Source organism: Heloderma suspectum, chromosome 3, assembly GCF_057233095.1.
Source record: "Heloderma suspectum isolate Gila_16-S chromosome 3, 16-S_ref, whole genome shotgun sequence".
NCBI classification, from domain to species: domain Eukaryota; kingdom Metazoa; phylum Chordata; class Lepidosauria; order Squamata; family Helodermatidae; genus Heloderma; species Heloderma suspectum.
Window position 1 is genome coordinate 1,819,959 of NC_139460.1, and position 24,442 is coordinate 1,844,400.

The 24,442-nt window shown below is 48.0% G+C and overlaps 2 protein-coding genes across 2 annotated transcripts; both read right to left on the bottom strand.

The window, feature by feature from the left end:
• Positions 1-341: 341 nt before the first annotated feature.
• LOC146349201 (olfactory receptor 51G2-like) lies at positions 342-6,199 on the bottom strand. Its single transcript, XM_084842125.1, has 4 exons — positions 5,267-6,199; positions 2,983-3,105; positions 2,059-2,175; positions 342-440 (listed from the first exon to the last, which is right to left on the bottom strand). Exons 1-4 carry the CDS (start codon positions 6,197-6,199, stop codon positions 342-344), a joined length of 1,272 nt encoding a protein of 423 aa, XP_084698251.1.
• A 7,268-nt stretch (positions 6,200-13,467) lies between these two features.
• On the bottom strand, positions 13,468-17,599 carry LOC146349202 (olfactory receptor 51G2-like). The gene is made up of 6 exons (XM_084842126.1): positions 16,644-17,599; positions 16,404-16,492; positions 14,915-15,129; positions 14,562-14,681; positions 14,055-14,187; positions 13,468-13,616 (listed from the first exon to the last, which is right to left on the bottom strand). Exons 1-6 carry the CDS (start codon positions 17,597-17,599, stop codon positions 13,468-13,470), a joined length of 1,662 nt encoding a protein of 553 aa, XP_084698252.1.
• Between the last annotated feature and the right edge of the window lie 6,843 nt (positions 17,600-24,442).

Below are 24,442 nucleotides of genomic sequence, written 5' to 3' on the forward strand. Positions count from 1 at the left end.
CACTCATTTTTGGCATTTTCCCATTGACTTGCATGAGGAAACACAAACGGACATAACTTTTTCACTTTTAACGACAAATACATGAAATTTGGAGAAGTCTCACACTGCCCATCTGGCAAATCACAGACAGTTTGGCCCAGTAGTTTTTGTGCAAGGTGCAAGTGAAATTTGATTTTTTTTTTTCAAGGAAATCTCTCAGAGCAAAGAGTTATAGCTTTTCACTGGTTGCACAGAAGTGCATGAACACTGGGGAACACACAGCTGTCCTGGAGGGCATCTCACCTGCCAAATCTCAGTGGCCCAGGGGTTTTTGTGCTAGGCACAGGTAAAATGTACTGTTCTCAGAAACTCACGCTGCCAGGATGCAGGGGTGCTTCATGGGGAGCTGCAATGACAATGTTACATAGCAGCTGCAGGCCGTGGACGGGCCCCTGAAGACTCTACGAAGGAGAAGGTGTGAGTAAGGAAGAGCTGCATGGCACAGATGTTAGCAGTCATTTCCCCTCACATTGGAATGTGAGAGGCCCAGCCCTGCCAGCCATGCAGAGACAGACATGCCCATGTTGTTGGCGCAAACATGGAAAGGGTTCAAAAAGGCGTCAGTTCCCTGGGAATCATGGGAGTTGCAGTCCTACGCATCTGGAGGGCACCAGGTTGGGGGAGGCTGACGCAGAGGCTGACGTCCTTTCATAGAGCACAATGTGAGATGCTTCTAATGTGAGGCCCTGCTAGGACTGTGGCCCTGAGCTGTGGTGTGCCAGGTAGGTGGATATCCTGGCAGTTAGGGTGATGGGGGATAAGCAGAGCAATGGAGAAGGAAGCAAGAGCTGAAGCAAGAGAGGCTGTTGGGGTACACTGCAGATGGACCGATGAAGTGCGAGCACCCCACAGGACAATGGTCTACGCCTCTGTGCATCAAAACTCCAGCCACATGTAGGTGGACTAACAAAGAGTAAACTAAGAAGACAGAAGAACAAGAAAGCACAGAAAGTAACCACTCAAGTGGAAGCATATTTGTCAATTTTATAAATAGGTTATTTTTTATTTTTAAAAAAATTAGAATGATTTTTAAGCCACCTTTAAGTGTAGAATCCTCTAAAGGCAATGTACAAGATTTCAGAATTAGAAGAATATGCTAATACAAATAGGCAATCAGTCCATCCTAAAGGAAATCAACCCTGAGTGCTCATTGGAAGGACAGATAATGAAGCTGAAGCTCCAATATTTTGGCCACCTAATGCGAAGAGAAAACTCCCTGGAAAAGACCCTGATGCTGGGAAAGACTGAAGGCAAAAGGAGAAGGGGACAGCAGAGGATGAGATGGCTAGATAGCATCACGGATGCAATGAATATGAACTTGAGCACGCTCCGGGAGAGAGCGCAGGACAGGAAGGCCTAGCGTGCTATGGTCCATGGGGTCACGAAGAGTCGGACACGACTGAACGACTGAACAACAACAAAATATACAATACTATAAAACCATTATAGAAACAGATAACACCAGTAAAACCAGCAGCCCACGATTATAGAAAGGCCAGTAAAAACAAGTGTATTGAATATTTGAGTATGAACTGACACTATTATCTGTTTATTCACCACATCTGTATTAATATATGGCACGTGTGTAGTATGTGTGACCTGTCTGAGACGTGTTTGGGTTTTGCAGAGGCTCCCTTCCCCCCTTGAGTGGGCTTGGCCTGAGTTAGGGTGGGCTAGTCTGGTTGGTGTCTATGAGTAAAGAAGATTCTCAAAGCTACTTCGGCTCCCACTGCTGTTCTTGGTCTTACACAGGCATATTGGAAAGCCATCTCACCCAGGGAGTGATCTCCATCAAATCCACGGAACAAAACTAAGGAAATGCCACAATTGTATTTAATATGTAACTTTTATTTAAGAAATTAATGCGATATTTTTGCCAACTAAAATGTGTGTCAAAGGAAATACTGAGCTCTTCTAGATGAGGCTGTTTAACCCACTGTTTCTACTTCCGGCTGCGTTGCAGAATTAAGGTTGGAGCTCCATATACAGTTAGTTTTCTTTCCTGCCTTTCTGCACTACCTCCAGGCAGTGCTGTGATTTAGCAGAATAACGTAACCACGCGGGCAGCATGGGGGCCTGCACCTTGTTTTGTGATGCCCCCAAACACTGGATTTCCCCAAAACCGCCACGGAAGCGCTTTTGAAAACAGAAGCAAAACTGGTTAGTTACAGCGTCATCTAAAGCACCTGTAAACAACCGTGTGTGAAAAATGGTGAGTGCACAATAAGAGACTTGTATAGAAAAGCTCATATTTCCTGGTTCTTCCCAAGCATTCCAAGTTCATTCCACACTAATCTCCTCTCATTTCATCCCTGCAGCCTCTGCCTTTTCCCTGAACTAAGCTAAGTTTGCTTCCTGAACCTCGTTTGCTCATTCACTCATTCATTCATTGTTACATTTATATCCCACCTTTTTTCCTCTTGCAAGGAACCCATGGTGGCTTACATGGTGGTCCTCCTCTCCATTTTATCCTCACAACAACCCTGTGAGGTAGGTTAGGCTGAGAGTGGTGATGGTCCAAGGTCACCCAGTGAGCTCCATGGCCAACTGGGGACTAGAACCCAAATCTCCTGAGTCCCAGTCCAACACTGTAACCACTACACCACACTGGCTCTCTTTTGGACCCTGGCAATAGAAGTATTATTATTATTATTATTATTATTATTATTATTCTCTTTGTTAAATCTATATCCTGCCTTCCTACCAAATGGTGCTCAAGACAGCTTACAGCAATATTACAAATAGAACAAAATATTATAAAATACAATAAAGCAAGAATAAAACTCAAAGTTAAAAAACATAAAAGCAAAGCAGGTAAAATGTCAATAAAATAAATAAAAATAACTAGTTAAAACCAATTATAGCGCTTGCGCGTGCATGCGCACACACACACACACACACGAGCTTATCAGCCAAAGCCTATCTAAATGAAAAAGTCTTTACCTGCTGGGGGAATGTCATCACAGATGGGGCTAGCCAAGCCTCCTTTAGGAAGGAGTACTTCCAAAGCCCAGGGGCAGCCACCAAGAAGGCTTGCCTCAGGTTCCTGCCAATATTCTTCTGATGCTGGTGGGACAGAAAGAAGAGCCTCTCCCAGGGGTCTTACAACCCAGGCAGGCTCATATGGAGGGAAAGCGGTCTTTCAGATAACCTTGCTCTATGTTGTGCAGGGCTTTGTAGGTCATAACCAGCACGTTGAATAGTGCCCACCAATAGAATGATAAAGTCAGGAGCGCCCTAGCGACCTCTTTCAGTAGATTCCAATAGCCAACTCAAGACACAGACGAAAGGATTCTTTTCAAGGCTTTAATCCTTTTACAACTTAATGACTCTATCAGATGCTAATCACCAGCAACTAAGCAAGGAACAGCAGAGTAGCCTATGCTCCGAGTAGGCAGTTGATCCCCGTTTGAAGAAGAGTCATTTGAAGACCCTGAATGTATGGGCTAGGGAGAGATCCTCCCTCTTTCCCTTGGGACCATGGGAGGTGGCCGTTGCTTGCGTGCCAAATGGGCGCTACGCCTCCTTTCCGCGCCCTCCATCGCTCGTCGCTCCCTGTGTGTGCATCGAGCGTCTAGCAAGCCCCCCTCCCGCACTTTCTCACTGCCAGGGTCACTATCTATCCCAGGAATGCCGGCAGGAGGAATCTCTGCCAGCTGCTGTGCCTGTGAGGGATGAGTTGGCTCGTCTCCCACGGATTGCTGATCCTCCTCAGAATCAGAACTGCTCTGGGGTTCTATCGGCTCAGTTTCCACCCTGACAGATAACCAGGGACAGCAATGCATTATCTATGGCCTAAGAAAAACCCTATAGTGCCTGGTATGCTCCGCCGGGACTATAGAATTGCTCTCTCCATGACAGTCCAACCTGGTAGAGACTCACCATTCTAGGCAGGAAGTGGCAAGCTCCAAGACAAGATGAGCAGAAAAACTTTGACTCCCTCCTCAGAGTCTACCAAAGGGCCACATGAAAGGGTCTTTTGTCACACCTCTGTGGTATTTTGCCTCTGGTGCCACCACAGGCAATGATATGGGTGCGATCCTGAAGATAGCAGCAGGCCCATTGTCTGAACAGGACACATTCCTGCAAGGCCTGCTTAAGCCCTGGCTAACCACCAGGCAGGACAAACGGACTGCAGGATCCACATTCCAGAACAGTAAAGGGAGATCCAGAGTGAGGCTGCTGAACTGGAATTAATTAGGAATTTGTTTCCAAGCAAAATATAAAGTGCTGGTTCTTACCTTTAAACCTTACATGGTCAAGGTCCAAGGTACCTTATGGAGCGCCTTCTCCCCTATGTCCCAGTCTGCCACCTAAGGTCCTCCGAGGGCTCTCTGCTGCAGCTGCCTAATGTGAGATTGGCAGCCACATGCAAGAGGACCTTTTCCTTTACCACCCCCCAGTTGTGGAACGGCCTGCCGGCTGAAATGCGCCTGCTGACCTCCTTGAAGGTTTTTAAGCAGGCATTAAAGACGCTGTTATCTGGCAGGCCTTCCCTTCTGAGGACTCTTGTTCCTTTTGCTGTAAGCAGTGTTATTTTAAGCTCTGTTTTATTGTTGGATTTTTTTAAACAAAATGTTTTTAGTTCAAAGTTGTTTTTAGGTCTATGTTGTTTGTCCGTATGTTTTTATGTAAATGATTTTTAAACTTTTTATATTGTATTTTAATGTTTTAACTTTATTTAATGTTGTAAACCGCCCAGAAAACTTCAGCTGTGGGGCGGTATAGAAATAATAATAATAATAATAATAATAATAATAATAATAATGAGAATTAGGACATCTTAGCATTCACCATGTTATAGTCAGAAAAGGGACACATTTGATCCTTTTTAGTTGTGCTCTCCATAGCATGGTGACAGACTGATTACCATCTCTTGCATGCTTTCTATTTTTTGCCCTCACTTCGTAAAAACACCAACACCACCAAACATCCCTCCATCACTCTGTACTTCGGCTATATAGACCTACTAATATACATAACTACTTCTGGAAACTGACTAAGCAGGCTCAGGCCCATGGAACCTTATGCCACAATAAACTTGTGGTTTTTCAATGGGCTACAAGAATTCTTCGTTGGCTTTTCTCCAAAACAGTGTTATCTCTCTCCCTGCGTCTTTTTGGTTTCAAGAAAGGTCTGGTGTGGGACCACCACAGCATGAGAGGTATTTACCCTACTTCTTATAACTCCCTTGGCCTGGGTGCTGATTCTAAGAGGTTCCAGTTGCCTCTTGACACTTCTGGAACCTTCTCACTATCCGTGTTCGAATTTGATTGGTTTTCACACTATACACAATGGGGTTCATCAATGGCGGCACCAGAAGGTAGACATTGGCCATGAGGATGTGAACAACCGGCGGGGCATTTTTCCCATATCGGTGGATCATAGAGAGGCCAATCATTGGGATATAGAAAGTGAGGACAGCGCAGATGTGGGAGATGCACGTGTTCAGGGCCCGGAGGCGCTCCACCTTAGACGCGATGCTCAACACGGTTTTGAGGATCATCATATAGGATAAAACAAGCAATACAGAGTCAAGCGCCATGGAGGAGATCACCACCATCAAGCCGTAGATGCTGCTGATCTTCCGGTCCGAATGCACCACATTCAGAATATCCTGGTGCAAGCAAAATGAATATGAGAGCACATTCACTCTTCCATACTGCAGCCTCTTCAGGAGAAAGGCAGTTGGAAAGACAAGGAGGGCAGCCCGGATGGCAACCCCCACCCCAATCTTGATTATGGTATCATTAGTCAAGATGGTCGTGTATCTCAGGGGGTTCCGGATGGCTACCAAGCGATCGAAAGCCATGGAGATTAAAATGCCTGACTCAATAATGGAGAAAGTGTGGATGAAGTACATCTGGGCCAGGCAGGCATTAAAATCGATTACACGCTGGTTGAACCAAAGGACACTCAGCATGGTGGGCAAAGTGACAGAGGACAAGCCCAAGTCCGAGAGCGCCAGCATGGAGAGGAAGTAGTACATGGGCTCATGGAGGGCTTGGTCCGTCCGGACGATGAAGAGGATGGTGCAGTTCCCTGCAATGGCCATGAGGTACATGGAGCAGATGGGAATGGAAAGCCAGATGTGTGTGTTTTCTAGCCCAGGAAACCCCGTGAGGAGGAAAGCTGGACGACTGGCATTGGCAGAGGACATGATGTCGTTCCAAGGCCTTTCTCGTGTGTTCTTTGCTGTTCCCTATCAGTAGAAAAAGAAACCATCTGGCTATTCAAGGAACACATCCATTCTACTGGTTTAACTGCTATAACCAAGTCTCTTTTCTCAGTGTGGCACCTGAATGGGAAGCAATGAAACTTCCTTCTACACATTTCTGTTATGAATATGGCTGGAAAATTGGTCCCACATTCCTGGTTTCCAATGCATCTATCCCAAGCTACTAAGACCCACGTTATGTTTAAAAATGAATATGTCCCATCCACTGTACACTGAAGTGGTGAATGATGAATATAGCAGGTAATGGGAAGAGCAGAATGTTCTACATGGATAGCACCATTCCCTAAAAGATATTTTATCTCTTAGGGAATGGTGCTTAACAAGCAGAACATTCCCTAAGAAAGTCTATGGGGCTGTCTTCACGAGCAATTTAGTGCGAAGTTAGAGCAGTCTGAATTCCTTTGTGACAGATGACACCGTCACCAATCTGCTGCCAACCAGTCACTTCCCTCTTAAAAAGCCACATTTTCTGAAACTCCTTTTACTCTGTCTTCTTTACTGAAAGTGGCTCCCTGGCGGTTTTACCACAGGGAAACTGGCACACACGGGAAAATTAGTTGTTCTCCTCTCATAATAATGTAGTAGCACGGGAGAGCCTGGACAAGGGCAGGAAACAAGCCTCTCTCGTTGGTTGGGCAGCCCCTGCCTGGTTGATGATGTTTGGTTCTACTCCCCCCACCCTACCCAGAAGTATGTTCCTTTCAAGCGCTGAAAACCAGATTCTAAAGGTACACTACATTGGGTTTATCTTGCTTTGTGTATCCCTGACAGACCAACGCCGACTCCATGAAAATCTGGGTAATACTCCAACGTGCTTCTCATTTCGTTGTCATGAAGTTCTCCTATGAAATTAGAGCTCAGTGGTATTTATATATTTACATGAATAAAGAAAATGTGCATTGCTACTCTAAGCATGTGTTGGAGATGTCATACCAAGAATTCAGGTTTCTCACATATTTTGTTGCAATGCAAAATGGTGCAAGAATTTTGGAAAGGAGCTCTGGAGGTTATTAATGACAAGAAAACCCATGCCACAGGATCTTTTATTGAACAATTTAATGAACCGTGTACAAAAAATTATAGAGCACTGGTTAGGGGCTTACTAGCAGAATAGGGATGTCAGAGAATTCCACGACAGATCTCGGTGAGGCCGAATGCCAGTGCATTTGGCCCCCCGAAATCCATCGCGGAACGAAGCCCCTGCCCCCCCACCCCACGAAAGGCACGCAAAACGGAGCACTTACCTGCTCCCATCCACGCTGCTTTGTGAATGGCGGCTGTCCTGCGGCCGCCATTCGCTTCCTCCTCCCAATAGCCGTGATAGGCTACGTAAATACTTACCTGCGGAGGCCGTGATAGGCTACATAAGTATTTACGTAGCCTATCACGGCAGGGGGAGGGGAAACCCCAGTGTACGCAAATGGCGGCAGCTACCGCCATTTGCGTACGCTGGGTTTTTTCCCCCCTGCCGTGATAGGCTATGTAAATACTTACGTAGCCTATCACAGCAGGGGGAAAAAAAACCTAGAGTATGCAAATGGCGGTAGCCGCCGCTATTTCCGTACACTGGGGTTCCCCTCCCCGCCATGATAGGCTACATAAATATTTACGTAGCCTATCACGGCTCAATACAGGGACGCAAATGGCAGCAGCTATGACAGCCGCCATTTACGTCCCTGCAGGGCTGCCCAGCGGCCGGATGTCCGGCTGCGGGTGGCTGGAGTTGGCTGGTGGCTCTGCGGCTTGGCCGCGGAGCGGAGCCGGCCGGGCAGGATTCCGGGGGAGGGACGGAGCGCCTCCCCCCGACCGTGGATTGCCCGGCATGGAGCCAGGTAGGTATTTCGTACATCCCTAAGCAGAAATAGAATTGCTCCTAGCAGGAAAATAAATAGAAATCATAATAGAAGTGAATCATAAATGATTGGAAGAGGAATGTTTGGTACTCCAGCGATGTGTAAACTAACAGCTCTGATTTAAAAAAATGTGAGGGAAATAATAATGCTATGACCTATTGTTTGAAGATAGGGAACGTTCTGTAAAAATATTTTTATTGTTATTGTAAAAGTGAGTTGTTGATTATATTTTCTTTTATAATCATTTCCTCTCTTTTTTTCTTTTTCTTTTTTCTTCTTCAAAGTTTTGCCCTTACTCTGAGCTTTGAAGCAGAACAGAGAGTACAACATGAATTTTCCTTATCCAAGCACACAGAGATGATACCTGTTCCACACTGACCTCAGACATTGACTGTATGCTCAGCTGTGCTAAAACTGTTGCACATATATACACAACAGTTCTGCCAGAGGGACATATCATGGCACTATAAAAGAAATTCAGCTCACCACAATCAGTTCTAGTCAGAGGCAGGTTAATTCAGGTGGTCTTCTGATGCCTTCCTCCTGTGTTCTGTGTCTCAGGTTATGCAATAAAGAAGCATGTATCACCTCTGCACATGGACCCATGTGTCTTTACTGCTGCCAACAGGGCAAGAGCCTTTATCATTTTGTGTGTCCCACCTGGGACTTGCTTGCCACAGTGGAAGCTGCCCCTGGAAGTTGCTAAACGGCAACATTCATCGTCCACAGAGCCTGACATCAGTTCCTGGCTATGTTTTGCAACCTCTTGGTATAGGGAAAGGAGGCCAGGGTCTGTGCATGTGTGTGTGATCTGGACTGATGTTGTTCATTTTACCTGTTCACGTTACTGAAAGTGTTGAAAAATCCATTTAATATATAGTCCTCAAATAGAGGATGTTAAACCTGTAAGATCAGATTCTGTGTTTGACCTTAGCACAGAGGCTAAGACCGGGCAATGTTTTCACATCTTAGCCAAAAGGACAATACATTAAATGGGAAGGAAAACATCCATGTGTTCAACATGAAGGTTATAGAATCATAGAATAGTAGGGCTGGAAGGGGCCTACAAGGCCATTGAGTCCAACCCCCTGCTCAATGCAAGAATCCAAGTCAGAGCATCCCTGACAGATGGCTGTCCAGCCTCATCTTGAATGCCTCCACTGTGGGAGAGCCCACCACCTCCCGAGGGAATTGGCTCCATTGTCGTATTGCTCTAACAGTCAGGATGTTTTTCCTGATGTTCAGCCGGAATCTGGCTTCCTGTAGGTTTGGGTTGGTCTTGATGGCAAAGGGGCTGGTGCTTTTTCCTAAGAGCCCAATGCAAGAGAGGGATGGCTGTCTTCTGTTGCAGGTCCCTGGGGTTGTATTCCCAGATTTCCTGCTGATTGGGAGCATTTTGAGGTCCTTCATGGCACATGACGTCATGGCCAGTGTGCAGCCAACCAGCCACTTCCCTCCTGAAAAACCACATTATCTGAAAGTTCTTTTACTCTGGTTTAGTTTTTTTGTTTCAGTTAAAGCAACTCCCACGTGGTTCTGTTGCAGTGTGCTGCATTCCTCCGCATTTAACTCCTGGGTGTGCCTTTGTGACGTGGCTGTGACCTGGCAGAGACATGGTCAAGGGGTGGGGGCACCCCTTCCATTCACTCATTTTCCCCATTGGCACTACCAACCCCAGGGAGAGTAATTAGAGTAACTACAGTAACTAGCCTGCCTTTCCAACTCATCAAAGCTCTATTGCGCTTCAGTATCACGCTGTACATCCTTTTCACCAGTGGGAATAATTAGCCTCCCTTTTCTCATTGAGAGCCGATGCTGTGTTAATTTGGCTCTCTGATGTTGCATTACTTCACTTCTCTGGGTGCTTGTCTGGTCCTTGCATTACTTACCTGCTTCTCTGATGTTTGCATTACTTCACTTCTTTGATGTTTGCTTTACTTTGAGGCTTGTCTGATCCTTGCACATTGCTTCACGTCCCTACTTCTCTCTGTGTTCACACCCTGATGCTTGTAGTTAAAACAGTTTGGAAACTACAACTCTGTGCCGGTTTGCTGGAATGCGGTGGAAATTCGGGGGGTGGGGGCTCTCAGGGGGAGCTGTCAGATGCTACACTGGATAATCTGGGATTTTGACTTCTTGGAAAAGTGAGGGGACAGTGAGCATATACGCTTTCCTTTGGCATTAAACAAATGTGCATTAGGGTTTTATCACAGTAATGATCTGTCAAGGTATTGGGATCACATGGCCAGAGAAGCCTTTCACTGCAAGCAGGGAGAAAGTGCTCAGACAAGGAGAAAGGGAGTGGTGGAAGCTATAACTCTGCCACAGTTTGCTGGAATGGAGCAAAATTGGGGGGGTACTCTCAGGGGGAGCCTTCAGATGCTGCACTCGAGAATCGGGGATTTCTTCCGGCAAAAGTGCACACACTGGGGAAACGGGAGGGGAGAGGAATAGCTCTGCAACAGTTTGCTGGAATAATTTGTAAATTAGTTATTCTTCATTCTTAATAATGTAGTAGCAGGGAGCCTGGACAGGGGCAAGAAACAAGCCTCTCTCATTGGTTGAGCAGCTCCTACCTGTTTGATGATGTTCAGTTCTACTCTTCCCACCAAACCTGGAAATATGTTCCTTTCAAGTGCTGCATGACCTGTGAAAACTGGATTTTAAAGGTATGGTACACTCGGTTTTTCTTGCTTCATTTGTCGCTGATGGTGATGGACCAAAGCCAGTTCTATGAAAATCCAGGTAATACTCCAACCTGCTTCTCATTCCACCACCACGCCTTAAGAAATTTGGTTATGAGCTGCGTGCCAAGTAGGAGAATCCCCTGGCAGTTAGGGAGATGGGAGAGAAGGACAGCAATGGAGAAGGCTCAGCTGGAGCGAGAGCGCCTGTTGGGATAAGCTGTAGAATCCCATCTGAAAAAGTGGGCTCTCTGGCCCATCAAAACTTGTGACATGATATCACCATCTTGCAGTGCTATCCTATGCATGTGTACTCCGAAGTAAGCCCCATTAACCTCAGTGGGACTTACTCCCAGGTAAGTGTGTATAGGATTGCAGCCTTCGAGCATCTCTACACCAGCCTAAAATCCTGCATTTAAAACGGGGCTTTCTGCTTCCATTTTAAATGCAGGATCACAACGGACCCCCTTAACATGCACTTCCTTCCCCCCTTTCCCCCCTTATCTGAGCCTTCCATATGTTTCATTATACAGCCATAGATGGTGCTGCGTTCTGGCTCCTCTTATTGAGGGTTTTCCCCTTTTCATGGAGGGAACTCAAGCAGAACTCGGGCACAGTAGTTTGATAGCTCATTAACTCTGATCTTTTAAAAAATGGAATAAAGGTCATTTAGTGTGGGAGGCACCCTGGAGGCTGATGATGTCATCTAAAGGGCCCACAAACCTCCACGAGTAACCAGTCTCAATAGCAGGATAAAAGCTCCGTGTGAAGAAGCCCTTGGTCTTCAGGATGCCTCGCTACCTTCTGCTGTTTTTCCTCTAGTTCAGCATGAGCAAGTCCTCTCCCTGCATCTGTGTGCCTTCCGACTGCTGTGTTATGGGACAGCTTAAGAGCTATGCAGCCTAGTTCTTTTGGCCTAGAGGCTGCTGTCAGGAGGGTCCAGCTGAGCCTTTGCACTTTGGAGCCTTTAACTAACCTTTTAAAATTAGTTTGGCTTTCACAATATACATCGGGGTGGGCAACTTGTGGCCTTCCAGATGTTTTGGCCTACAACTCCCAAGTGCCTCACCATTGCCTATGCCGGCTAGGGCTGATGGGAATTTATTTATTTTATTTATTAAATTATTAATCGCCCATCTGGCTGGTCACCCAGCCACTCTGGGCGATGTACAGCATATAATAAAGCAGTTTAAAACAAGAAAATTCTACAATGAAAACATTTTCTAAAATACCCTAAGCCACCCCAAATGCCTGCCTGAACAACCACGTTTTTAATGCACGGCAGAAGCTCATTAAAGAGCAATAAGCATTGCAGCTGGAAGGGAAAGCTAATCTAACATCCAGCAGCCCGAAGGCCACAGGAACACGGCCATTTTCAGTTCTACCCAGGTGGTCATCATGGAAGATGGCTGGGAGAGCCTGAGCGCAGCAACAGAAACCGTCCACTCTCGTTTTCTCATCAACTCTACTTCACATGGTGGTGGAAGGTACAGGCAGATTTCCCCAGGAATTTAAGGCCCGAAGGGTGACATCCAGCCCTCTGAACTGAACCTAGAAAACAAACCAGCAGCTAGTAAAGCTGGCGTAAGAGGAACCACGTGCAACCAGCTCTGGGCACGAGTCTTGCTGACCCATTCTGGATCAGATTAATTACTCTCCAAAGTAGCCCCACTCGCAGCACACTGATGCAACTCTAGTTTTGGGTTTCTGTATGCCCCAGCTGTGGGCTGGTAAGGTTTGGAGGTGCCGAGATAAGCCAGATCCAGGTTTGCTTACAAGGAGACTTTGAGTACTTGCAGAGCACAGGCGTACCCAATGGTTGGATCAAACAGCTTCTCTGAATACTGAGCCAAGGAGTACGATGGGTCTTATTCCTTACATGTCAGCAGTGAGGCAGCATGACAGAAGCAAGCATTAATTAGCCCTCATTTGCAACTTTCCCAACCTAGGCTAAAAGTACTTGTGGAGCGGGAAAACAGTCAACTTTCCCAGCACAGCTACCTGTAACTCGGCATAAACATAGCCTCACTTCTCAGGCACATCCTAGGCCCTGATAAGATGCTAGCCTTCTTTAGCATGGAATGTGCTGAGGCCGCGCTGTCGACCTTTGACTCATCTCGCATGCTCAGAGGCCCACTAGCAAGGAAACTGCACCAATAATGAACCTAAGCCAAGCATCATGGATCGCTAGGCCCCTCTAAAACTACAGGTGACTTGGTTACAGGCCTGGGGCCATTACAGTTTCATACTGCCAAGATGTTGCTGCCTCATGCAGTGTGTTTTATAAAATTTTAAGTGCTGTAAGCTGTCAAAGGAAGCCTGTGAAATTCACATGCGATGGCCATTGGCTTGGACAATTCTTAGGAAGAGTTAGACAAACTAGTGGAAGAGGGGATCTGCCAATGGCTCCTCGTCATGGTTGAGAAATGGCATCTCCATGTGCAAAGGTGGCTGCAGCAACAGCATCTCTCTTGCTGCCAGATGCTGGGGACCAGCACATACTTTGCAGGCAAAGGCCCCGGGGTTCCGCTCTCACAAAGCTGGGAGGACGGGCAAAGGCAGATTGAAAACACAGATGCAGATTCCAGCACTTTCATTTAGGTCGAATTCAGTGACATTTAATCCACTCATACTTGCCACGTTCACTGCATAGCTACAAACGCTGGAGCACCAAACAGGAAGCCACCTTGACTGGTTGCTCAGAGGCAGGCGTGCCGCACGCTAGCTGCTTTGGTCTGGTGTTCACGTCTTCCTCGATGTTCTTCAGGTTTGAGTGCATCTGATACACACATTCCCCGATTCCTTGTATGAAGTGAGAAAAATCAGGCCGCTCCTGCTATACATGATGGGGAGGAGGCTCGAGAGGAGATGTTCATCATGAAGATGTGGAGCATTTCTCCTGTATCAGCGGCTCACAGTCAGCCCAGGCAGGGCTATGGGCAAAGACAAGAGCTTTGTCTTTGGGAGCTGCTTTGCAGGCAGAATGGCCGCCCCAAGTTCCATCCCCAGTTAGGAGGATCACATTGCAAGTGGTGGGGAAAGGGCTCTCTCTCTGCCTCAAGACCCTGGAGAGCTGTTGCCCGTCTGACTAGGCAGCGCTGGACTAGATGGACAAACTGTCTCACCTGATGTAAGGGCAACTTCTGACATCCCGATGCCTCACCCCCTCCCAAACATGTGGAAACCTCTCACAAAACATCCTCCACCACCACCTCCCTTTTCCCAGGACCAGCAACGGACCTTGGGGCTTGGGAAGGGAGCGGGCAATGGGCCCACTCTGGCTCAGAGGAATGTATCGTAGCACAAAGTCAGTGTATGCTTTGTGTATCTTTAAGTCAGCCTCTCGTGGGAGAGCTGCCTGTGGAGAGGCTGGCTCAGAAGGCCAGAAACGGAGAGTGAGGGAGAGGGTTCTGGAAGTAGGAAGGCCTGTGTGTGTCTGTAGGGTGGAGTTTCAAGAACAGAGGCCTAGTTTGTGTTCCAGGAGAAGAACAAATGAAACTAGGGATGGCGTGGGAGTCCAAGGAGGGGGTAGCATCTGACAGATGCCCCCCACCCCCGCCCCCCTCCGGACCCTGCTCGCCGGGCTGTGGGGAATTCGCTTCCCCACTCAGCAACTGGAGGGAAGCACTGTGGGGCCGGACGGCCCCTTATTGAGCTGTGATTGTGCACACAATCACGGCTTGGTTTCTTCCGCATATGTGAAGTTGAGCCTATGGCTGCCTTAAAGAGGTAATGACTCAAGATTACAGCATGAAGGGCCCAGTAAGGGGATAGACAGCCCCACAGTGCTTCTCGGGTAATCACTGAGCCATCCTGCAGCTCCCGCAGCATGGCTGCCATGGGCAGGCCGCAAGGGTGGCTCGTCAACTGCCCAAAGGGAGCAGACGGAGGGGTGTCCGTCCATCCCTAAATAAAACATTTGGTGTGTTCCTAAACCAGATCGCTCTCTTCTCTGAAAAATAACCTGCCTGGCTGAGCTGCTGGGATTGGCCAAAAATCTACATGACACTGGTGGCAGAGTGTGGGATCAGAGCTCAGCAGGCAGTGGAGAATATGGCTGATGAGAGCAGCAGTGAAGAGAGTGACACACAGCAAGTAACCTCAAGAACAAAAGGCGGCATGACGAAGCACCCTGCTTTTATGCCCGGACCGTTCTCCGGGGCTGAGGAAGAACGGAGCTCCAGGACTGGGCATTTTGGATGTGCTGCCAGGGTGAACAGGTGGCCTGATGAGAAGAGGGTGGATGTCCTGGTGTTGCTTCCAAAAGGAAGAGTGCAGCAAGTGTTTGTCAGGCCTGACCTGGAGGAGGAGTCATCTGAGGAAGAAGAGGAGGGGGAGAGCCAGCACCATGAGCCCCAGCCAGAGCTAGGCGAGGAACAGGAGGCCTTTGCAGACAGCCTCCCCTGGAACCATTACTGGAGCAACCTGGCCCCTCTTGAACAGTTTCTAAATTCCCCCAAATGCTGGAAGCAGAGCCTGAGATGATCCATCCCTCTGAATGGTGTAGACTCAGACGCGAGCAGCTAAAGCACAAAAGGAAGTCACAGTGTGGGGACTCGCCCAAAAGCAACACAATGACCTAATTAGCCAGCTGTGCCAATTAATGACCAGCTATAAATCGCCACAGCTGAAGCCAGCTCTCTGCTGCGAAGAACAGCAACTTCACCTCTGTATTTCACTTCAAAATACCAGACCTGGCAGATTCCTAGACCCTCGGCTATCCACTTGGGCCGCCCTCTCAGACACCCATTGACCGCCACTGATGCTCAATAAAACGGACTCTTGTGGATTGACCTCTGGACTGCTTTGACCTCGCCTCTGCCTGTTCCTGCAGAACCTCCTTGGAATTCCTGTGCATGAGCCTGGACTGGTTGCTCTCATTCTTCAACTACTGGGACTATCTGTGCCTTGCCCATGGCCCTTGCTGGCATTGAAACAGGACAGTGTTTACTAGCCTGCCTCACCAAGTCTGGGGGACGGGGGTTATAAATCCTTGAAAGCTGCCTTAGAACATAAATTTGAACCTCCATCTCATGAGGACTAGGGCAGGGCAGAACTTGCAGACAGAAAATGGCAGCCAGGGGAGACTATGGAAACCAGAGATTATGAAAACCATCTCAGGAAATCAGTGGTAAAGGCATACCCCAGTTGGGATGTTAAAGTATAGGACAATTTAGCACAAGATCATTTCATTACTAATGCAGGTCAAGGAGAAGTCTGGATTCAACTTTGAAATGCAAAACCTCAGCAATATTTGGCAAACACTTGCTGAAGCCATTGCACCAGCCAGTGAACTGAACCAGATTCGTGAGCTAGAAAAGCGGGAAGAAACATCATCAAGACTGTGTGCCCATGCAGCTCAACAACCCAATGATGCAGATACAAGGATGTGGCTTGTGTTCCAGGAGAACAAATAAAGCATCTGTTGTTTTCCTAAACTGAATCACTGTCGTCTCTGAAAAATAACCTGCCTGGCTGGGCTGCTGGAGTTGGCAAATGAGCTAAATAACAGTACTTTGCCACCAGGGATAGGACTGGAAATCCAAATAGGAAATTGGTGGTACGCATGTGCTTTCTAGTGGGCAGTACCCCCACCAGTTGTCTCCTTCCCATGCATCAAGGTCCGTTTCTGGGCCCCGGAGCTGCGGAAATGGGAGGTTTTTGGTTTTTGGGTGAGTCTGCACAACATGCGCAGGATCAAGGCAAGGAGAGGTCTAGCTCACCCTGCTTGCTTTGATCTCACTCATGAGCACTTGAGTGGTGGTGGGGGCATTATGTGTACAGTGAGGAGGTAAGGCCCTGTAAGTTTAGCCGCTGGGACTCCTTCACCTTGAGGCTCTCAGCATCTTTTCCCAGTTCTGGAACTTCATGGTTATCCGGGTGCGGATCTGCTTGGTTTTCACGCTGTACACAATGGGGTTCATCAGAGGAGGCACCAAGAGATAGACGTTGGCAATGAGGGTGTAAACCATGGGGGGAACATGCTTCCCGTATCGGTGGATCATGGTCAGGCCAAGCATGGGGACATAGAAAGTGAGGACAGCGCAGACGTGGGAGATGCACGTGCTCAGCGACTTGAAGCGCTCCTGCTTGGAGGCCACCCCCAGCACAGTTCTGAGGATCATGAAGTATGACAAGATGAGCAAGAGTGAATCTACAGCTGCGGACGAGAGCATCACCAACAAGCCGTAAATGCTGCTGATCCTTCTGTCTGAACGCACCACTTTCAAAACGTCCTGGTGCAAGCAGAATGAATATGAGAGCACATGCACCTTTCCATACTGCAGCCTCTTTAGCAGCATGGAACCTGGGAGGACAAGGAAGGCAGCCCGGATGGCAACCCCCACCCCAATCTTGATGATGATTTTGTGGGTCAAGATGGTCGTGTATCTCAGAGGGTTCCAGATGGCCACCAAGCGATCGAAAGCCATGGCCAGCAGAATGCCTGACTCAACAATAGACAAGGTGTGGATGAAGTACATCTGGGCCAGGCAGGCATTAAAATCGATCACACGCTGGTTGAACCAAAGGACACTCAGCATGGTGGGCAAAGTGACGGAGGACAAGCCCAAGTCCGAGAGCGCCAGCATGGAGAGGAAGCAGTACATGGGCTCATGGAGGGCTTGGTCCGTCCGGACAATGAAGAGGATGGTGCAGTTCCCCGCAATGGCCACGAGGTACATGGAGCAGATGGGGATGGAAAGCCAGATGTGGTGTTTTTCTAGCCCAGGAAAGCCTGTGAGGAGGAAAATCGGAAGGCTGGAGACTGAGTGGTTGGCGGACATAGTCTTGTTCCAAGATCGTTGTCTTTGTTCCTCCCTATTAAAAGGAAAAGAAACCATCTGGCTAATCAGGCAGCCCAACCTTACCCACTAGCAGAGCTGCTGAAACCGAGCTTCTTCTCCTAGTGTCTAGGAGCAGACACCGTCTAAATGTGGAACACAGAAATGTACTTCTGCATATTTATATTATGAATCTGATGGAATATCCACCCCACATTCCTTGCTCCATCTTTCCTAAAGGACCACATCATGTCTAAAAATCAGTATGTCTGAGTACCTGTTCAAGTAGCAAGTGATAAGCATAGCATGTAATGGGAGAAGAGTTTAGAATTAAAATATCTATTAGGTAATTATCCTATATATTTAGGACAGGGAGAAAAAGAACCTCAATGAAGGAAATGTTTATGAAATTATGTAATACTATGACATTCATATACCTGCAAGAGTAAAGACAGGGTACAAGACAGTTCGGAAGCTGCAGCTGGTACAGAACGCAGCGGCTCGCCTGATTAAAGGCAGCTGCTGGCAAAATCACATCACTCCAGTGCTGAAGGAGCTGCACTGGTTACCAGTTGTTTTCCGGGCCAAATTCAAGGTGTTGGTTTTGACCTTTAAAACCCTATATAGTTAAGGAGCACCTCTAGCACCAGACAGGACGCTCAACAAGATCAGCCTCGGATGGCCTTCTCCCTGCCCCATCAGCCAGGACACCTAGAATGGTGAGGACGAGGGAGAGGGCCTTCTCTGTGGTGGCCCCCACTCTGTGGAACTCCCTCCCTAGGGAACTCCGCCATGCCCCCTCTTTAATGAGCTTCCGCCATGCATTAAAAATGTGGTTGTTCAGGCAGGCATTTGGGGTGGGCTAGGGTATTTTTAGAAAGATGATGTTTTTAATGTACACTTCTGTTTTAAACTGTTTCTATTATTGTACATTGCCCAGAGTGGCTGGGTGACCAGCCAGATGGGCGATTAATACATTTAATACATTTAATTAATAAATAAATTCTAAGTGGGCAAGCTGAAATTTGAATCTGAAGACTTCTTTGTGAACCCAGCCAGTCCTCCAGAGCTCCCCCACCCCGATTTGGCTGCACCCCAGCAATCTGCTTCTGATTCAGTCTTCAAATTCAGATTTGCCCATTTGGGGAGGGACCCTCCTTATCATTGTCATCAGAAGCAGCGGCAGGCGGCAGCAGCATTTGTTCCTTGCTTTGTTTCTCAGAACTCCTCTGGGAGATGCTGGTTGCAATTCTAAACTCCCTTACAGGGGAGGAAGCTCCATTGAACCCAATGGGGCTTACTTCTGAGTAGAGAGGCATAGGATTGCAGTGTTCCCCATTTCTAGCTCCCCATCCCAATTTTGCCGCATCCCAGCAATCTACTGCGGAGTTACTGCCCCCCCCCCATTTTCCCCATGTGTGCACCTTTGCCTACTGCTTCCACCCCACTCCGTTCTCCCTTTCTCCTTCCCCCTGCTTGCAATGAGAAGGCAAGATCATTACTGCAATAAAGCAATAAAGCGGATAAGTGATTTTACATAACAGGGAAACTACAGAACATCGAAGAAGCACAACCCCACAACAGCGATCTAAGAGAGCATCAGAGAAGTGAAAGAGCGCTTTAGGGTGAGTTACTACAGTTAGCCTTTAGCCCTTTCACTGCAGGGGAGCGAGATTTCTTACTTCTGAGTAAACATGCACAGAAGGGGGGAAATGGTAAAGATTGAAAGCAGGCTACGTAAAGTGACTGAGTGACTGTCCCCACTAATGTGGTAATGTGAGGGGTTGCTGCTGTGCATTTAGTCCTGCTGCTATTGCACTATTGTGGTTTTAGAGGGAAAATACATTTCAAAAAATGGGGTGGGGGAGGGTTGGACACAGGTTGGGGAGGGTGGAGGCGCTAACACACACATTGGCCAGAGGAAGCAGAAGGGGCAGAGCAAGGCGAGAAGGGAGCGGCGAACGGGCTCTCCAAATGATGACATGGACGAGACTCCCCCCAGTAGCCATCCAGGCGATTTGCAGTGAGCTGCATGCGACCTGTCAAGATCCCCAGGCTGGCTTTGGGATAATCTGGGTTTTGCCCCATGTGTGTCCACAGACAGCAGATTCGACTCCAGGAAAAACTGCAACAAAGTGGAGAGCGAACTAAACCCGTCACCATGGAGATTCCCCCAAGAAAATTTCAAGACTATATATCACAGGTTCTTTTCTTAAACGACTTAACAAGGATTGTAAAAAGAAAGCATGAAATGCTGGTTATTAGCAGAGCAATGCTAACCTCAGCTATGCCAGTTGAGGGGCTTCGGGATACAACAGAAGCCCCCCTATGCCGGCTTACCCTGAGGTGCCCTGCTGCCGCCAAGACCTGCACCAGCAGAGCGCTCCACCAGTGCAGTTGCTCCCCTGGAGAAGGCACACTGAGAGAACCACTACATTGTGGCAGAGTCATGTCTGGGACGGGAACAGCATGGGGAGGCAAACCTGTGCCAAAGCCTTCCGTCCTCCACAGCTGACCCACATCCCCACCAACAGTGCCCCTTTACGCTAGCCCCAGAGCTAGTGCAGCCCCGCCCCTGCCCCCGAATTACACCGAGACAAAAACCCCTCCCCACCTTTTCACAGGCTGCACAAATGGGGCAGCATTTCCAGTGGGTGGAAGAGAAATTCTGAAATACTTTTCCTGGCCAGGGCTTACTGTCATATGTAGTGGTGGCAGCAGCATCTTTTCCGGGTGGGGGTGAGGGTGGGGGCTCTTCCTTCAGCTAATTGCTCCAGCACTTGGGCCAACGAAGCTGCAGTCAGAAGCCTGGCAAGATATGCTTGTCTGCAATGCCTGTTACAGTCATGCTTCAAGGAAGACGGGGAGCAAAGAGATGCTGAGCAGCAGCACCAGCTTCACAAAGGTGAGTGCTGCTCTCACTGATCTTCATGATGTCCACATTCAAAACACAGTGCCCACTGGGTCAGACTGGCCTCCAACTTTCACTGCACTCTCATCTGTCTGGGATTTGCAGCGCAGACAATAAAGAACCAGACTTGTCAAAGTGAATGCATAGTGGGATCATATAAAAGAAATGCAACTCACCAAAATTGCCTCTAGAGGACTCGAAGCAGGTTGATCCAGGTGGTGTTTTGGCGCCTTGCTCCAGCTTTCTTAGAAACAACCAGAAGAAGATGAATAAGACTCCTGCCACCTCTGTGGACATGGGCACATGTCCCCCAGGCCAACAGTGCAGGAGCCTTTGTACATCTCTAGCTGTGCCTCCCGGGAAGCGCATGCGTCAGTGGAAGCCACCCCGTGAGCTGCTGTGAGCAAAGTTCATTGTCCACAAAGCCTGATTCCTGCAAGACCTCCATGTGCAGACAAGCGGCTGGGTATTTTACAGAGCAATCCTACACTCAGACATAAGTCCCATTGAGTTCAATGGGGCTTACTGCCAAGTAATTATGAGGTCGCCATCTTTTAGATAACGGTGATACATGACCTTCCACATACGTTCCATATAAGAGAGGGTGGTTTTTTAAAAAACTGTATACACATAAATTAAATTACTGTCTCCAGCACAAAACTGACATCACATTCTGATTTTGCCCCACTGTGGAGAATGAAATGGTATATAGGCAAGGCATGTTCCATGTCATCCCAGGACAGTCCAGTGCTGCTCTTTGGATGTTAGCAGTGTACATCTGCAAAGGACTATTCATTCATTCATTCATTCATTCATTCATTCATTCATTCAATGAATGTATATCCTCTCCTTGTGTAAAATGTTTCTGGAGTGGCTCACAAGATCACAACAATAGAATCTAAAACCAATAATAATTAAGCAACAACAGCAGGATAAAAACAGCAACATTATAACAACTTTCATCAGGAATGGAAAAGCCTGGGAAAATAAAAAAAAGGTCTCTGACAACAGACATTTATGTAGGTGCCCCATGAGCATTCCACAGACAGGGTGCTGCAGCAGAGAATTACCGCTCTATAGTAGTTACCTGCCTCACTCACATAGAAAAGGTGATCTCCAAAGGTGATCCCAACCCAAAGAGAACCTGATGTGGGAGCAAGTGTTCCCTCAGGTGCCCTGGCTGTGTAAAGGTAAACACCAGCACTTCAAATCATGCTCAGAAATGGACTGGGAGCCAGTGGAACTATTTAAGCTCAAGCGAGATATTTTCCCATCACTGAGTCCCCGTTAGCAGCCCCATGGCTGTACTTTGAACTGTGGTTTCTGGGCAGTCTTCAGATGCATCTCCATGTACTGTGCATCATAGTAGTCTAATGTGGAAGTTGCCAGAGTATGGATACTCCCGGTATAGCTCCCTGTCCAGGAGGGGTTGTGGCTGGCACACCAGCCTTAGCTGGTGGAAGGTGCTCCATGCCATGGAAACAACTTGAGCCTCCAGTGACAAAGCTGGGTTTAGGAGCACTGAGCATATCCAGATTCGTGAACTTGACCCTTTAGGGCAGTGGTTCTCAACCTTCCTAATGCTGCGACCCTTTAATACAGTTCCTCATGTTGTGGTGACCCCCAACCATAAAATTATTTTCATTGCTACTTCATAACTGTAATTTTGCTACTGTTATGAATTGTAATGTAAATATCTGATATGCAGGATGTATTTTCATTGTTACAAATTGAACATAATTAAAGCATAGTGATTAATCACAAAACCCATATGTAATTATATATTGTGAAATATTTATTTCTAATTACAAATAACTTAAATTTTGTCTTGAAGCATGGTGTAGCATGGGTAACAGTCTTAATATAACAACCCCAAATTGGGACTGGAGTATTGGACTGGAGAGGAGCAGACAGCATCTACAACTTACATAACCCATCAGATCAGACATGAACTCAGCTGGTGGAATTCAAGATGGTCAGAAAATAAGACACTTGGGTTGGGAAGTCCAAGAGCCTCCTCCTTGATTAGGTATCTCCCCGCTTGATTAGGGATCTCGGCAGGATGAAAGACATCCTCTGTGGTGAAAGAGACTCACCTTCTATCTAGGCCACTTTCCCCAACCTGCTGCCTTCCTGATGTGCTGAACAACAACTCCTAGCATCCCCAGCCTGTTCAGTTGGCCAAGCTGGCTGGGGATGATGGGAGATGCTGTGCAACACATTGGGAAGGCACCAGATTGGGGAAGGCTAAGCACCTCATCATATTCTCAACACATGGAAAAAGAGACTTTGATTGTTTCTTTATTATTTATTTCATAGATTTATCGCTTATCATATTTTTAAAAAATATCTCAGCATTTAAAGGTGTCAGGAGTGGGAGCTTTGGAGAAAGTAGGTGGGGCTTCAGGAGAGAGTGAGCCCACCCTAACATCATCCTGCCCCCAGAGGTTGTCCCAGGACGCAATCCGGCCCCTGGGGCCAGAACAGTTCCCCATCCCTGGACCAGAGTTCATTCCAACTCTGATGGTATGATTTTATCCCTCTGCATCTTTTATGTTCTCCTCCCAGTCTTTTCCTTTTCCTTCTCCCTTACTCCCTCACCCTACATCTTGCCATTTGCTTTGTGTCATTGCTCCCTTAAAAAACTGAAAGTTACTATAAAACTTTATAAACTAAAACACACACAGCAGTTGGAGGCAGATGGTCTGATCTCTGGCGCACAACCCACCAGGGCGTTCCCCTGTGTGTGCCCCACACTGAAAGCACTTGCACTTTCAATGGGGCTTGTGCAGGAGCATGTCTTGGTGGGTCAGGTCCCATGTTAGCATGAATTTGGTAGCAGGAAGAATTATGTTTGGATTTTCTGCTTCAGGCACCCAAATACCTTGGTCCTGCCCAGGAAGTGAGCCCCGCTGTCAGTTCAATAGGGGCTTACTCTCAAGTAAGCTTACTCCCACATAAGCACACATTTGATTGCAGCCTTAATGACACCCATAGCCCACTCACCCCATTTGACTGCCTCTCCAGTGTTCCCTTCCAACAGGGCCATTTTGCACATGCCCAAGACCTTTGCACATGCTCAAGAGGCCCACTCTGCATCTTCTCACAGCTGCAACTCTGCACACGCTCAGAGACACCGTTCCTCTCTTTACGTAAAAGGCCAAGACAGGGGCTGGAAGCCAGGCAATAACTTCAAAATCCACAGCTGGGCAATTGGGCAACTCTGGATAAAATCCAACTAAAGCCCTTCTTAGAGTAGATCCATTAAAATGAACCGGACTTAAAACCGTCATGACTACCTTGGGGTTGGACTCGATGGCCTTATAGGACCCTTCCTACCCTACTATTCTATGATTCTATGAACGTCAGTCCCATTCACTTCAATGCGTCTACCTTAAGTAGGGCTTTAGTTGGATTTTACCCAAAGATTTGGGGCTTCTTTTGACGGTTAACCTCGAAGGGTTGGCTCAAGACCGACCTCCTCATCCTCATCCCCATCCCCATCCCGATCCTCTCTCGCCTCCTGGGTAGGCCCGTCTCCGGAACTCTTCACATGGTCGGAGGCAAGCCCTGGGCCTGTTGCGGAGCCTGCCCACGAAGCCTGCCACGAAACCCCGCCGGTCCCGTCCAGCGCCTGGCGCCCCTCCGAGCTCACCCCGGAGCAGCGGGACACAACAGCGACGCCTTTGTGTAGCGAAGAGACGGGAGCGGGGTGGCGAGGGAGAGAGAAGCCAGTGGGGGCGGGCAGAAAAGCCCCCTCGGGGGCGGCAGCTCGCCGTCGGCCCGACGCCTCCTCCACTCACCGTCGGAGCTGAGCGTATCGGAAGCGTCGTGCTGGCGAGATGCGCAGCGCGCCCCGTCGGAGCCGCCGGGCTCGCCGTAACCCACCCAGCTGAGCCCTTCCAAGTTGTCGTAGTGATGGTCTAAGGCGACCC